At 36.0% G+C, this 12,636-nt stretch overlaps 2 protein-coding genes across 2 annotated transcripts; both read left to right on the top strand.

Annotated features, from left to right (window-relative positions):
• Window positions 1–1,214: 1,214 nt before the first annotated feature.
• Window positions 1,215–11,393, top strand: LOC135144676 (probable ATP-dependent RNA helicase DDX43). The gene is made up of 5 exons (XM_064076732.1): window positions 1,215–2,030; window positions 3,929–4,428; window positions 10,241–10,637; window positions 10,695–10,936; window positions 11,018–11,393. The coding sequence occupies exons 1-5, from the start codon at window positions 1,479–1,481 to the stop codon at window positions 11,289–11,291; spliced, it is 1,965 nt and encodes a 654-aa protein (XP_063932802.1). The 5' UTR covers window positions 1,215–1,478; the 3' UTR covers window positions 11,292–11,393.
• LOC135144552 (uncharacterized) lies at window positions 11,387–12,246 on the top strand. The gene is made up of 4 exons (XM_064076574.1): window positions 11,387–11,597; window positions 11,645–11,840; window positions 11,886–12,048; window positions 12,094–12,246. The coding sequence occupies exons 1-4, from the start codon at window positions 11,387–11,389 to the stop codon at window positions 12,244–12,246; spliced, it is 723 nt and encodes a 240-aa protein (XP_063932644.1).
• Window positions 12,247–12,636: the final 390 nt, after the last annotated feature.

Below are 12,636 nucleotides of genomic sequence, written 5' to 3'. Positions count from 1 at the left end.
TTATTCAACGATTAAAATGTCAGTGTATTGTTCGTTGCATACCAATCTAATAAAGTTTGTTATTTCAATTTCAAAGTTTTTTAAAATTAGCGCGATATTTAAAAGTTGAATCAACAGGGTTTTTTTTAATCAAAAATGTATTGTGAAACAAATTTAAATAAAATAAACTCGACAGAAATGTCAAAGGTATTGTTGGTTGCATAACAAATGTTAAAAACATGATTCAAATTGCTGTTTTCGAAAATTACAATCGTCGAAAAAATATTGTAATCATCGCCATAGATATTGGCGATTAACCATCTCGCCTATTTTTGCTCGATCGTTAATCGCTGTCATTACCCAACTAGTTGATTAAATAACTATTATGTGTCTCATATACCATATGTATTTTAATAAAATGATTGTAGGATTCTTTTTTACGTTCGAGTGTAAGCTAAGGAAATATAGTAACCCAGTCCATTGGACGAATTGCTACTTTCATATTTTCTCGGCGTTTCATGACCCCGAGAGTATGAAAAAAGTGATCTCTCGTTTCCGTCTATCTGTCTGTCTGGCGTCTGTATCAATTTTTATTAGAGACGTAATCCGAAATCACCGGATCGATTTAGTTAAACATCCCCACCAACAATTTGATGATGTCATTTCAAAGAATTCTATTTTAAAATGATTTACATGTTCTACAACAATATAGTTGTATAGTTGTGGTTTACGAACCCGCTTTGAGTTTTTTCCCTAAACATCAAAATTTTCGCAAAAGAAAACACACTACACCCGACCAATTTTTTGAAACGGTTTTCGATTGTTTAAAAAATAACACATGGTAAGTATTCTAATAAATTTAAATAATATTTTGAGGGTAACCTAAGAAAGTATGTATTATATTCCACACACATTTGAAAAAAAAAAAAAATTGTGTAACAATATTTTGTAATTTAATTTTAAAACTGCAAAGCGAAATACTTTGAAATCTTCCAGACGTTTTAAAGTTATCGTAAGTGTGGTAAATTTTTAATAAAAATATATCTGTTTATCGTTTTATGAGTGAATCATAATTTTAAATCTCCAACAATAACGTCATCCCTGTGCACAGACTACCCCCTCCCTGTGTTTCATCCACAGGGTTTTTTCCCCCACCTCCTAACGAGCCGTTCTGGCAACGCCGTACGCATTTATTATGCGCATGCGCATAATTGCCTCTGTTCTGCAGGTTTGCAAATTTTGGCAACCGTGTTATTATTAACCTGTTCGTGTTCCAAGTTACTAGACTCGACAAAAGTCACCGGTTTGATTGACTTTTTGTTTTGCGGGTTCTTTAAACAAAATACATCAAAACCTCTATTTTAATCCGTGCATTCTACTTATCACGTTTGATTTTCTGTTGCGTACCGCCATACCGGGTATATTTCCCAAAAATTAGCGATAATTCGTTAAAGCAGTGTCGTGTAGCGTTTCTTTTGTAAGAAAAAAACCGCATCAGAATGTCTGACGATTGGAACGATAACGCTAGATTTGTTATTCCACAAGTCCAAACACAAGTTTTCACCAACAGCAACGACTATGGACGTTCGAATTGGCGCGACAGACCCCAACGTAAGTACCAAGACAAGAGTAATCCAAGAGAAGACAGAAGAAATGGTTACAGAGGTGGCGGTAATCGGTTTGATGGTAACCGTTTTGATGGTAACCGGGCCCCCAGAAGGCCCAACGACGACGCCACCATCATTAAAGTACCCTCAAAATTTGTCGGTCGAATCATTGGCAGGGGAGGATCAAAAATTAGCGATCTTCAGTTTGAGTCAGGGGCCAGAATTAACGTAACTAAAGACGTGGAAGGCGACGAGACGCTTATCAGACTCATTGGAGACGATGAAGCCGTTTCTAAGGCCGAAAGTTTAATACGAGAGTTGACCATTGAAAGAGATAACTTCGAAAATCGAAGTGTACCTCTTGAGCAAAAGCCCCCTTTAGAAGAACCTACGTTTGTGGAACCCCCAAAACAAATTAATTGGAGAGCTGTCTTCGAGGAGTCCGTAAGTTCTTACATTTCTTAGTTGCATAGAATGATAAAAAATTTTGAAAGTTAGGTTTTTAATGTGTTTTTATATGGAGGTAGTTATTTAAAAAGTTGGGTCAATAAATTAGCAAGGAGGGAAAAAAAATACATGAAGTAATTTTAATTGAGTGAACAAAATCGTAATCAGAGTTATTTATTTATAGTTATATATATAGTAGTATTTGCACTAGTCTAAAATATGGTATTTTTAAAAATTATCAACAAAAGTGATCAAGATTTTTACAAACGCACTAAAATTAGTAGATGCATTTTCTTAATTCTGTTTAATGTAACTTGCTGGCGTTAACTTTTTTTTGGCAAATTCAGATTTCTTATCCATTAAAAATCTTTTTTCATAAATGCATGTAACGTCACATGATTATTTTTTTAATATGATGGTACAACTTTTAGGTGAAATTTAAATTTATCCTTTAAAGTCACGTCATCACATCTCATACCTATTTTATATTAGATTGTGTTAAAATGATTTAGGCAATATGTTGAACAACAACATTATTGAAAAAAGTTTTCGGTAAATAAATATTTTTAAATTTAAAAAGGTTATGGTATAACAAATTTTCCACGGATGGTATTTTGAACAAAATGGTTTTTGCGAGTCCTTTCCTTATCTAAGTAACGCCCACTCGATACTTGTTTACAATTTTCAACTTCCAAAATCTTCACCAGCTGTTCAAGTGGTGATAACATTATCATTCGGTATTCGTTTTTGAACCCTTCTGGAAATTACCAGGTAAACCAACCAACCCAAAACCGATTTATGGAAACCCAACGGTCCCACATCGGGGATTAGGCCGCAATAAACTGAAAGAATTCTTAGAAAGTTAATTTTAATTTCACTAAAATTTTATTGCCTGTGCATTTAAGACGGTAATTACCGTCTTAAGTAGGCCCTAACTAATCCTGTACTATTGGCAGGTAGAATCCCCGTACAGTACTTTTAAAATTTTAGCGCGACTTTAATATTTGAAACTCATATTTTGTTTTCTATATTACTTTTTCCTTGAGGAGCTAGCTGTTTTTGACTCACCCTGCATATGTTCATAATGATTAATAAAGATCAGTTTGGAGTCAAACAGTATTCCTAAATCAAAACCAAAAATTTTTAAACAAAAAGTCTTCATGACATTTCATTCAGTTTCTTTAGTTATTTCTATTTGATTACCTATTTTGTAAACAGGACACATCGATATTTTCTACAACGAGAGAAATATCCCTGATTTTGACAATATATTAAAAATTTTGCTGTTTTGTCCAACCTCTCATCAGGTTATAAAATTGTAATTAGTACAAAAATAACGTTCTGAATATACTGAAAAGTAAAGTAGGGTCCGCTAAATAGCGAACATTAACTTTCTGTGTATTGGAAGCCACCAATAAACCGCTTAGGATTATGGTAATGATGATAATTTACAGCCCTGACCTCCTGTCCGAGTGCTTGCCTGAAAGAAACAAAGCTTCTGTGAATCAGACGAGATTAGAAATTTTAGCTTAAAGCGTCCGATGTCTGATTCGCAAAACCTTTGATGCTTTGGGACAAGCAATCCAAAAGCAGGCAAGCGTTATAAATCATCACCATTATAATCCTGGCAGTTTATTGGGGGCTTCTAATAAGCATTCTTGGAAACAGAGAGTCAACATCTGGCGGATTCTACTTTAAATTGATTCTATGATAGTTTTAGAATAGTTTTATGTTGGGTGGCACTTGAATTACGTACAGTATAAAGCTGAAAATTTCGCACTAGTTCAATTAAGGTGCTATAAATTCAGAAAGATCTCTAATATAAGTCAAATTGTCAAGACACTCACGTATATTATTAATGACTGTTTTATTTGAATGATTACATATATTTACAGGATGCGCATGAAGCGGCTCAGTGGGCGTCTTTACCCCCAATTAAAAAGGAGTTCTACAATGAACACCCCGAAGTGACAGCTATGTCAGATGAACAAGTGGCAACATTCCGCGAGGAAAATAACAACATCGTTGTCGAAAGGACTTTCAAATCGGCCACAAGCAAGCCAGTGCCAAAACCGGTGGTAACGTTCGATCAAGCGTTTTATCAGTACCCCGAGATATTGAAAGAAATAGAAAAGGCAGGGTTTACTACACCTTCGCCAATTCAGAGTCAAGCTTGGCCGGTTTTATTGAGTGGTGAAGATCTTATTGGCATTGCACAGACTGGCACTGGCAAAACATTGGCATTTCTGTTACCAGCTTTGGTACATATCGATGGACAGTGTATTACGAAGGTTGAGCGTAGAGGACCTGCTGTATTGGTGATGGCACCAACGAGGGAGTTGGCGTTACAGATTGACAAGGAAGTGAAGAAATACGAATATAAGGGAATTACAGCGTAAGTTTTTTCTCTATTATTTTTTTGTCAGTTAATAACTCGGTAAAAGTAGACTTTAACTGTAAGCAGCTTGCCTTCTTCCAGATGATTGTTCTGTTTATCTAAAGAATACAAAATTTTCATCAATTCATCTAGTACAAATTTAATTTTTTCTTACAGAGTCTTTTAATTCTAATCGTATTTTTTTTTTTTGTTATATTATTTGCCATAAGATTATTTTTCCATTTAAAAGACGAAAAACGAGAAAACGGGTGGGTGGGTGGAGCTAAGTTTAATTTTTTCTTACGGAGTCTTTTATAAGCAAGCAACAGTTCCTCTCGCCCACCCCCTCTTCATTCCAATGAATACTCTTAATATTACCAAAATCAATCTTAGCTTAGCAAATACTAGCCCCGCCCACCCGCCCTCTCTTTTCAGAAAAAAAAGCACTGATCGGCTTTTTTTTTTAACTATTTGCTATAATATTTATTGTTTATTTCGAAGACAAAAAAAAGAGAAAACTGGTGGGAGGCGGGGCTAAGTTTAACTTTTTCGTAGAGTCTTTTATTAGCAATCAATAGCTCCGCTCATCCACCCCCTCTTCATTCCAGTGATTACTCTTATTATTGTTCAGCCATTTACCAAAATCAGTCTTATCTTAACAAATACTAGCCCCGCCCATGTTCTTTTGTAGAATGGCAGTGGGAACTAATAAAATGTAGGCTGGAAAAAAAGCTCTAATCGTAATTTTTGTTATTATACTATTTGCCATCAGATTTATTTTTTTATTTTAGAAGACGAAAATGAGAAAACGGGTGTGTAGGTGGAGCTAAGTTTAACTTTTTCTTACGTACTCTCGTATAAGCAAGAAATAGCCCCGCCCATCCACCCCCTCTTCATTCCAGTGATTACTCTTAATATTGTTCAGCCATTTAGCAAAATCCATCTTATCTTAACAAGTACTAGCCCCGCCCATCCACCCTCTCTTTTCTTAGAGTGTAGGAGTATATAATTTGCCACAGTGAGTCTTATCTTAGCAAGTACTAGCTCCGCCCACCCCCGCTGTTCTCATTCTAACAATTTTATTCCTGTTGAGTAGAAGGTCCACCATTCATTCTGACGAGATAAAATGAATCACTGAAATGGAGGCGGAGTAGGTGGGCGGTGTTAATTGTATGTTCTTTTGTAGAGTGGCAATGGGAACTAATAGAACGTAGGCTGTTAAAAAAAGCGCTGATCGTGTTTTTTTTTTTTTTTGCTGTATTACTTGCCATAAGATTTATTTTTTCTTTTAGAAGACGAAAAATGAGAAAACGAGTGGGTGCGTAGGGCTAAGTTTAACTTTTTCTGACGGAATCTTATAAGCAACCAATAGCTCCGCCTACCACCCCCTCTTCATTCTAGTGATTCCTCTTAATATTGTTCAGCCATTTTCATCAATGTTATCTTAACAAATACAAGCCCCGCCCACCCGCCCTGTCTTTTCTTAGAGTGTAGGTAATTTGCCACAGTCAGTCTTATCTTAGCAACTACTTGCTCCGCCCACACCCGCTGCTCTCATTCTAACGATTTCATTTCTGCTCAGTATAAATAAAATTCATCTCTGAAATGTAGGCGGGGTTAATTATATGTTCTTTTGTAGAGTGGCAGTGGGAACTAATAGAATGTAGGCCGCAAAAAAAAGAAAAAAAACTCTGATCGTAATTTTTGTTATTACACTATTTGCCATAAGATTTATTTTTTATTTTAGAAGATGAAAAATGAGAAAACGGGTGTGTAGGTGGGGCTAAGTTTAACTTTTTCTGACGTAGTCTCGTATAAGCCAGAAATAGCCCCGCCCATCTACCCCCTCTTCATTCCAGTGATTACCCTTATTATTGTTGAGCCAATTACCAAAATCAATCTTATCTTAACAAATATTAGCCCCGCCCACCCACCCTCTCTTTTCTTAGAGTGCATATAATTTGCCACAGTCAGTCTTATCTTAGCAAGTACTAGCTCCGCCCACCCCCGCTGTTCTCATTCGAACGATTTTATTCCTGTTCAGTATAAGGTCCACCTTTCATTTTAGCGAGATAAAATGAATCACTGAAATGGAGGCGTAGTAGGTGGGCGGTGTTAATTGTATGTTCTTTTGTAGAGTGGCAATGGGAACTAATAGAACGTAGGTTGTTAAAAAAAGCGCTGATCGTATTTTTTTTTTTTTGCTATATTACTTGCCATAAGATTTATTTTTTCTTTTAGAAGACGAAAAATGAGAAAACGGGTGGGTGGGTGGGGCTAAGTTTAACTTTTTCTGACGGAATCTTATAAGCAAACAATACCTCCGCCTACCGCCCCCTTTTCATTCCAGTGATTACTCTTAATATTGTTCAGCCATTTAGCAAAATTAATCTTATCTTAACAAATACTAGCCCCGCCCACCCACCCTCTCTTTTCTTAGAGTGTATATAATTTGCCACGGTCAGTCTTATCTTAGCAAGTACTAGCTCCGCCCACCCCCGCTATTCTGATTCTAACAATCTTATTCCTGTTGAGTATAAGGTCCACCTTTCATTTTGGCGAGATAAACTAAATCTCTGAAATGTAGGCGGGGTTAATTATATGTTCTTTTGTAGAGTGGCAGTGGGAACTAATAGAATGTAAGCTGCAAAAAAAAAAAGAAAAAAAAGCTAATCGTAATTTTTGTTATTGTACTATTTGCTATCAGATTTATTTTTTATTTTAGAAGACTAAAAATAAGAAAACGGGTGGGTAGGTGGGGCTAAGTTTGACTTTTTCTTACGGAGTCTTTTATAAGCAAGCAATACCTCCGCCCATCCACCCCCTCTTCATTCCAGTGATTACTCTTATTATTGTTGAGCCAATTACCAAAATCAATCTTATCTTAACGAATACTAGCCCCGCCCACCCACCCTCTCTTTTCTTAGAGTGTATATAATTTGCCACGGTCAGTCTTATCTTAGCAAGTACTAGCTCCGCCCACCCCCGCTATTCTGATTCTAACGATCTTATTCCCGTTGAGTATAAGGTCCACCTTTCATTTTGGCGAGATAAACTAAATCTCTGAAATGTAGGCGGGGTTAATTTGTAGAGTGGCAGTGGGAACTAATAGAATGTAAGCTGCAAAAAAAAAAAGAAAAAAGCTCTAATCGTAATTTTTGTTATTGTACTATTTGCTATCAGATTTATTTGTTATTTTAGAAGACTAAAAATAAGAAAACGGGTGGGTAGGTGGGGCTAAGTTTGACTTTTTCTTACGGAGTCTTTTATAAGCAAGCAATACCTCCGCCCATCCACCTCCTCTTCATTCCAGTGATTACTCTTATTACACTGGTCAACAAAATTCAATTTTTTCTCTCTAACTTTGACATAATTGTAATGTTTTCGTTTAATTTGTCTCTGTGTTTGTAACAAAGGGCATAAACCTTACAACTTAGCTCAATTAAAAATAAAAATGCATATTTGATGTTAAAAACAAAAAAGCAGGTAAAACAATTTAATTTTTGTATATTTAACGGCAAAAAGTGATGTATTAACAAAAGAACAACCATAATTATGAAAAAAACAACGATTGTAGTTTAAAAAACGAAAAAAACAAAAGAAACAGCTAAGACCGACGTTTTTTCGGTTGCCTCCTATAGATTTCATTGGAGATCTCTCGCTTGATGGTCCCGCAGTATTCTGCGAGCATTTAGGTGTTCCATCGATCTTGGTAACGTTTTTGTATCCACAAAATGCCCAGATGGAAGCGTTCTCTATGTCCGTCACTCACGTCGTCATAATTTTTGGGGAAAAAATCAAGATGCGAATACATAAAATGCACTTTTAAGAATATGTTAATTTTAAATTTTTTATATGATGATAACATGTTTTCTACTTACTAAACGTAGTTTTCTTATTGTTTCCCAAGAAGTTTGTAGCAATTTGATCACAAAAAAATACACCTTATAGAAAGTTTCCTATTACTTAATAGTACGATTTTTGTATTTTTCAAAGGATAATATTGAAGATTACTTTTAAATGAGAGCTAAGTTTGGGTTTAGCCGTTTATAGTATGATTTAAAATTGTTAATTAAATAATAATTGGCTGCTATAATAAAAGTTAGAGCTTAGCTGTTGACCAGTGTTATTGTTCAGCCAATTACCAAAATCAATCTTATTTTAACAAATACTAGCCCCGCCCACCCACCCTCTCTTTTCTTAGAGTGCATATAATTTGCCACAGTCAGTCTTATCTTAGCAAGTACTAGCTCCGCCCACCCTCGCTGTTCTGATTCTAACGATTTTATTCCTGTTGAGTATAAGGTCCGCCTTTCATTTTGGCGAGATAAAATTACCAAAATCAATCTTACCTTAACAAATACTAGCCCCGCCCACCCACCCTCTCTTTTCTTACAATGTGTGTAATTTGCAAGAGTCAGTCCTATCTTGGCAAGTTCTAGCTTCTCCCACTCCCTCTGTTCTCATTCTAACGATTTCATTTCTGTTCAGTATAAGGTCCACCTTTCAATCTGAGAATCTTTGAAATGTGGGCGGGGTTAATTATATGTTCTTTTTGTAGAGTGGCAATGAGAACTAATAGAACGTAGCCTGCTAAAAAAAAGAAAAAAAAGCGCTAATCGTATTTTTTTTTTTTTTGTTATATTATTTGCCATAAGAATTATTTTTTCTTTTAGAAGACGAAAAATGAGAAAACGGGTGGGTGGGTGCGGCTAAGTTTAACTTTTTCTTACGGCGCCTTTTATAAGCAAGCAATAGCTCCTCCCATCCACCCCCTCTTCATTCCAGAGATTACTCTTAATATTGTTCAGCCATTTAGCAAAATCAATCTTATTTTAACAAATACTACTCCCGCCCACCCACCCTCTCTTTTCTTAGAGTGTATGTAATTTGCCACAGTCTTGTCTTATTTTAACAAATACTAGCTCCGCCCACCCCCGGTGTTCTCATTCTAACGATTTTATTCCTGTTCGGTATAAGGTCTACCTTTCATTCTGGTTAGATAAATCACTGAAATGGAGGCGGGGTAGGTGGGCGGGGTTAATTATATGTTCTTTTGTATAGTGACAATGGGAACTAATTGAACGTAGGCTGTTTATTTTTTTTTATAAGCTAAATAACAAAATTAGAAATATACAGGGTTAGTATAAAGTCCCGGAACGGTCGAATAACTTTGTTATTATGACAGACAGGGCTGCCTACTTTTTTTATGGAACATTTTACAGTATTAGGTATTTTTTTGTGATTTTTTTTTTTTTCTATTTTTTATATCAGTAGAAATAAACATGTTGAGAATTTCTGAAATTAGTTTTTATTCTGCATCAGAAAATGTCAAAAAAAAGGGAAAAATGTTGTAATCAAGTCGCCTTGTTTAACTATAAATCCACACAAAATTTCCAAAAAAAAAAAGCTTTTCAAATAACGAAGTTATTCAATCGTTCCGGGACTTTATACTAACCCTGTTTAACAACAAACAAGGTCACCGTGAACAAGAGTGAATCAAAGACAAATTGTCAAAAATCAATGTCTGTCTTTGATCATATTTTTTATTACTCTGTGGGTAATTATTTGTCTTCTTTCATAATTATAATTATTTTCTACGTTATGTTAATAACAGTTATGCTATAGTTTGAATGAATTCATGCTTAAAACTGTCAGATTTTATGCAATTTTTAGAACAATGCAACTTAAATAATCTTAAAAACCTACATCGTCCCATATCACTTAAGTAGGTATTTGCAATAACACCTCCACAACTAACTACTTCTAGATTTTCTAATTGTTAATATAATTCTGTTTTGTTACAAATGTTTTGTTTTTCTTTTAACAGGGTTTGCGTGTATGGCGGTGGAAATCGCAGAGAACAAATCAAAGTAGTCACCGACGGTGTCGACATCGTAATTGCTACCCCCGGTCGATTAAACGACCTCGTTGAAGCAGGTCACTTAAACGTCAAGTATGTGACATACGTGGTTTTGGATGAGGCAGACCGCATGCTGGATATGGGTTTTGAACCACAGATACGCAAAGTGATGTACAGTATACGTCCCACCAGACAGACTGTGATGACGAGTGCCACTTGGCCAATGGGTGTGCGCCGCTTGGCACAGTCTTACATGGTGGATCCTATTCAGGTCTATGTCGGCACGCTAGATTTAGCTGCTACTCACACAGTCACGCAGATCATTGAAATAATGCCCGACGATGACGAGGCAAAATTCTCTGCGGTAAATAAAGAACGCTAAAATGTTTTAGTATATTTTTTTATTGTTTTGTTTTTGTAGTTCATGGAATTCGCTCACAATTTGGATCCGACAGAGAAGGTTATAGTATTCTGTGGCAAAAAATCTCGTGCGGATGAATTATCGTCAGAATTGGTACTGCAAGGAATTCAGTGCCAAACAATTCATGGTGATCGCGAACAGAGTGATCGAGAGCAGGCTCTAATTGATATAGCAGATGGGACAGTACAAATACTTATAGCTACAGATGTCGCTTCTCGTGGGTTGGATATAGACGATATTACGTATGTACTTAAATGATCTGTTATAAAACCTAGCTATAATATAGTAGTAGTGAGCATCAGTTCATAATTTATTCATTTCAGATACGTCATTAACTACGACTTCCCGCGAAACATTGAAGAGTACGTGCATCGAGTCGGTCGAACCGGTAGGGCAGGAAAATCTGGAAAGTCCATAAGTTACGTAACCAGAGGCGATTGGGCCCAAGCTAAAGATCTGATCGCTATTTTGGAGGAAGCACAACAGTATGTTCCCGAAGAAGTATACAAGATGGCCGAACGCTACACCGTGTGGAAAGAGAAGAAGGATTCTTCGCGGCCAGCTGTCCGTGGAAGAGGTGGGGGAAGGAGATGGTAGATCATTCCATTTAACAAAGAATCTCAGTATTCCAGTATTTTTGATGACATTAGCTGATTAGATTTTTTTTTATTTGACACATTAAAGTTTTCATTATGTCAATCGTTGAGCTTTCATTTTTTGTGTTTTTTTCTCAATATGGTGCAGTGAAGGGATTCTATACAAACTTATTAAAACCCGAACGAGCAAATAGACACTGCCACGACTCATCGGCGCCGATTCCTTCTGTGTTGCCGTCCGAAGAAAGCAAATTTAGCTTGTGTCTGATATTAATTTCAGGGCTACTATTTTTTCTTCTATTTTTGGGTATCTCATTCAGGGTACAAATTCGTAAGTTAGTGATTACGTTCTAGGAGCGATAAAAGGCTTAATTGGATTGTTCTGCTGGGACAAAATTGGGATGTATGGGTTGAATTTGTTGATTGAGCTGCCGCGGCCATTGTCTCGGTATCAGGAAAAAAGCTTAGAACATCGACCTGTGGTGTATGACATCGGCGGCTGGCCCATTCATCCTGATTCTCTACAAAGGACTGTTAGAGTCTTACCAAAGTAAAAATTTTCATTTATTCACAAGAATACAAACGCTTGCTTCAGGAGAACTGAATTCTGCTTGAACTTAGTATTTTTCTTGGCGTATCCTTTGGCAGCATGTGTTTACGTATGCGCATTTTGTTGTTGCATACGAAATTTGAGCAAATCCAAAGAAAATGCTTGTTTTAAACACGTCGACGTTGTTCGACTAACGCAAGGAAAAAATGTATGAATCACTTTCATTGAGCTTATTATAATTTTCCGCTTTTAGCAACAAGTTAAAACAAACGGAGCTGCAAATGTGGGTGTTTATAAAGAAGACTATAAAGAAGAGCAAGACACAAAGTATGTTATAGAGACAATGAAGAAAAGTAAAGAATCGATTCACGAATACCGCAACAGCATGTGTGAATGTGATGAATAAAATTTTGTATACTTTCAGTACTGTGGGTCTGTTTGTTACCTTTAAAACGGTGGTTTCATGCTGACAAAGTTTTGAGTTTAGTTCAAGGGTAAGGAATTAAAAAAAAATGCATACATCCATCATCACTCATATTACTCAATTATGCTAAACATTTAACGACTAACTACATTTTCGGAATCCTTGAAGAGTGTTTCTGGATAATATACACCAATGTTGTTAAAATAACCATAATTATTGTGTCTCGTGAAATATTCTCCAAAATTTTAATCAAAATCCATATTTTCGATGGAAATTTTTGACATTTCATGTTTACTTGCATACAAACAGCTCCGTAATTTGGATTACTGACACTGTCAGCCAAATTAAGTCTTGCGACACCATGAAATTTCA

Source organism: Zophobas morio, unplaced genomic scaffold, assembly GCF_036711695.1.
Source record: "Zophobas morio isolate AGI-343-1 ecotype UQ-CSIRO unplaced genomic scaffold, CSIRO_AGI_Zmor_V1 ptg000108l, whole genome shotgun sequence".
Lineage (NCBI taxonomy): Eukaryota > Metazoa > Arthropoda > Insecta > Coleoptera > Tenebrionidae > Zophobas > Zophobas morio.
This window is presented reverse-complemented; position numbering and strand designations above follow the sequence as displayed.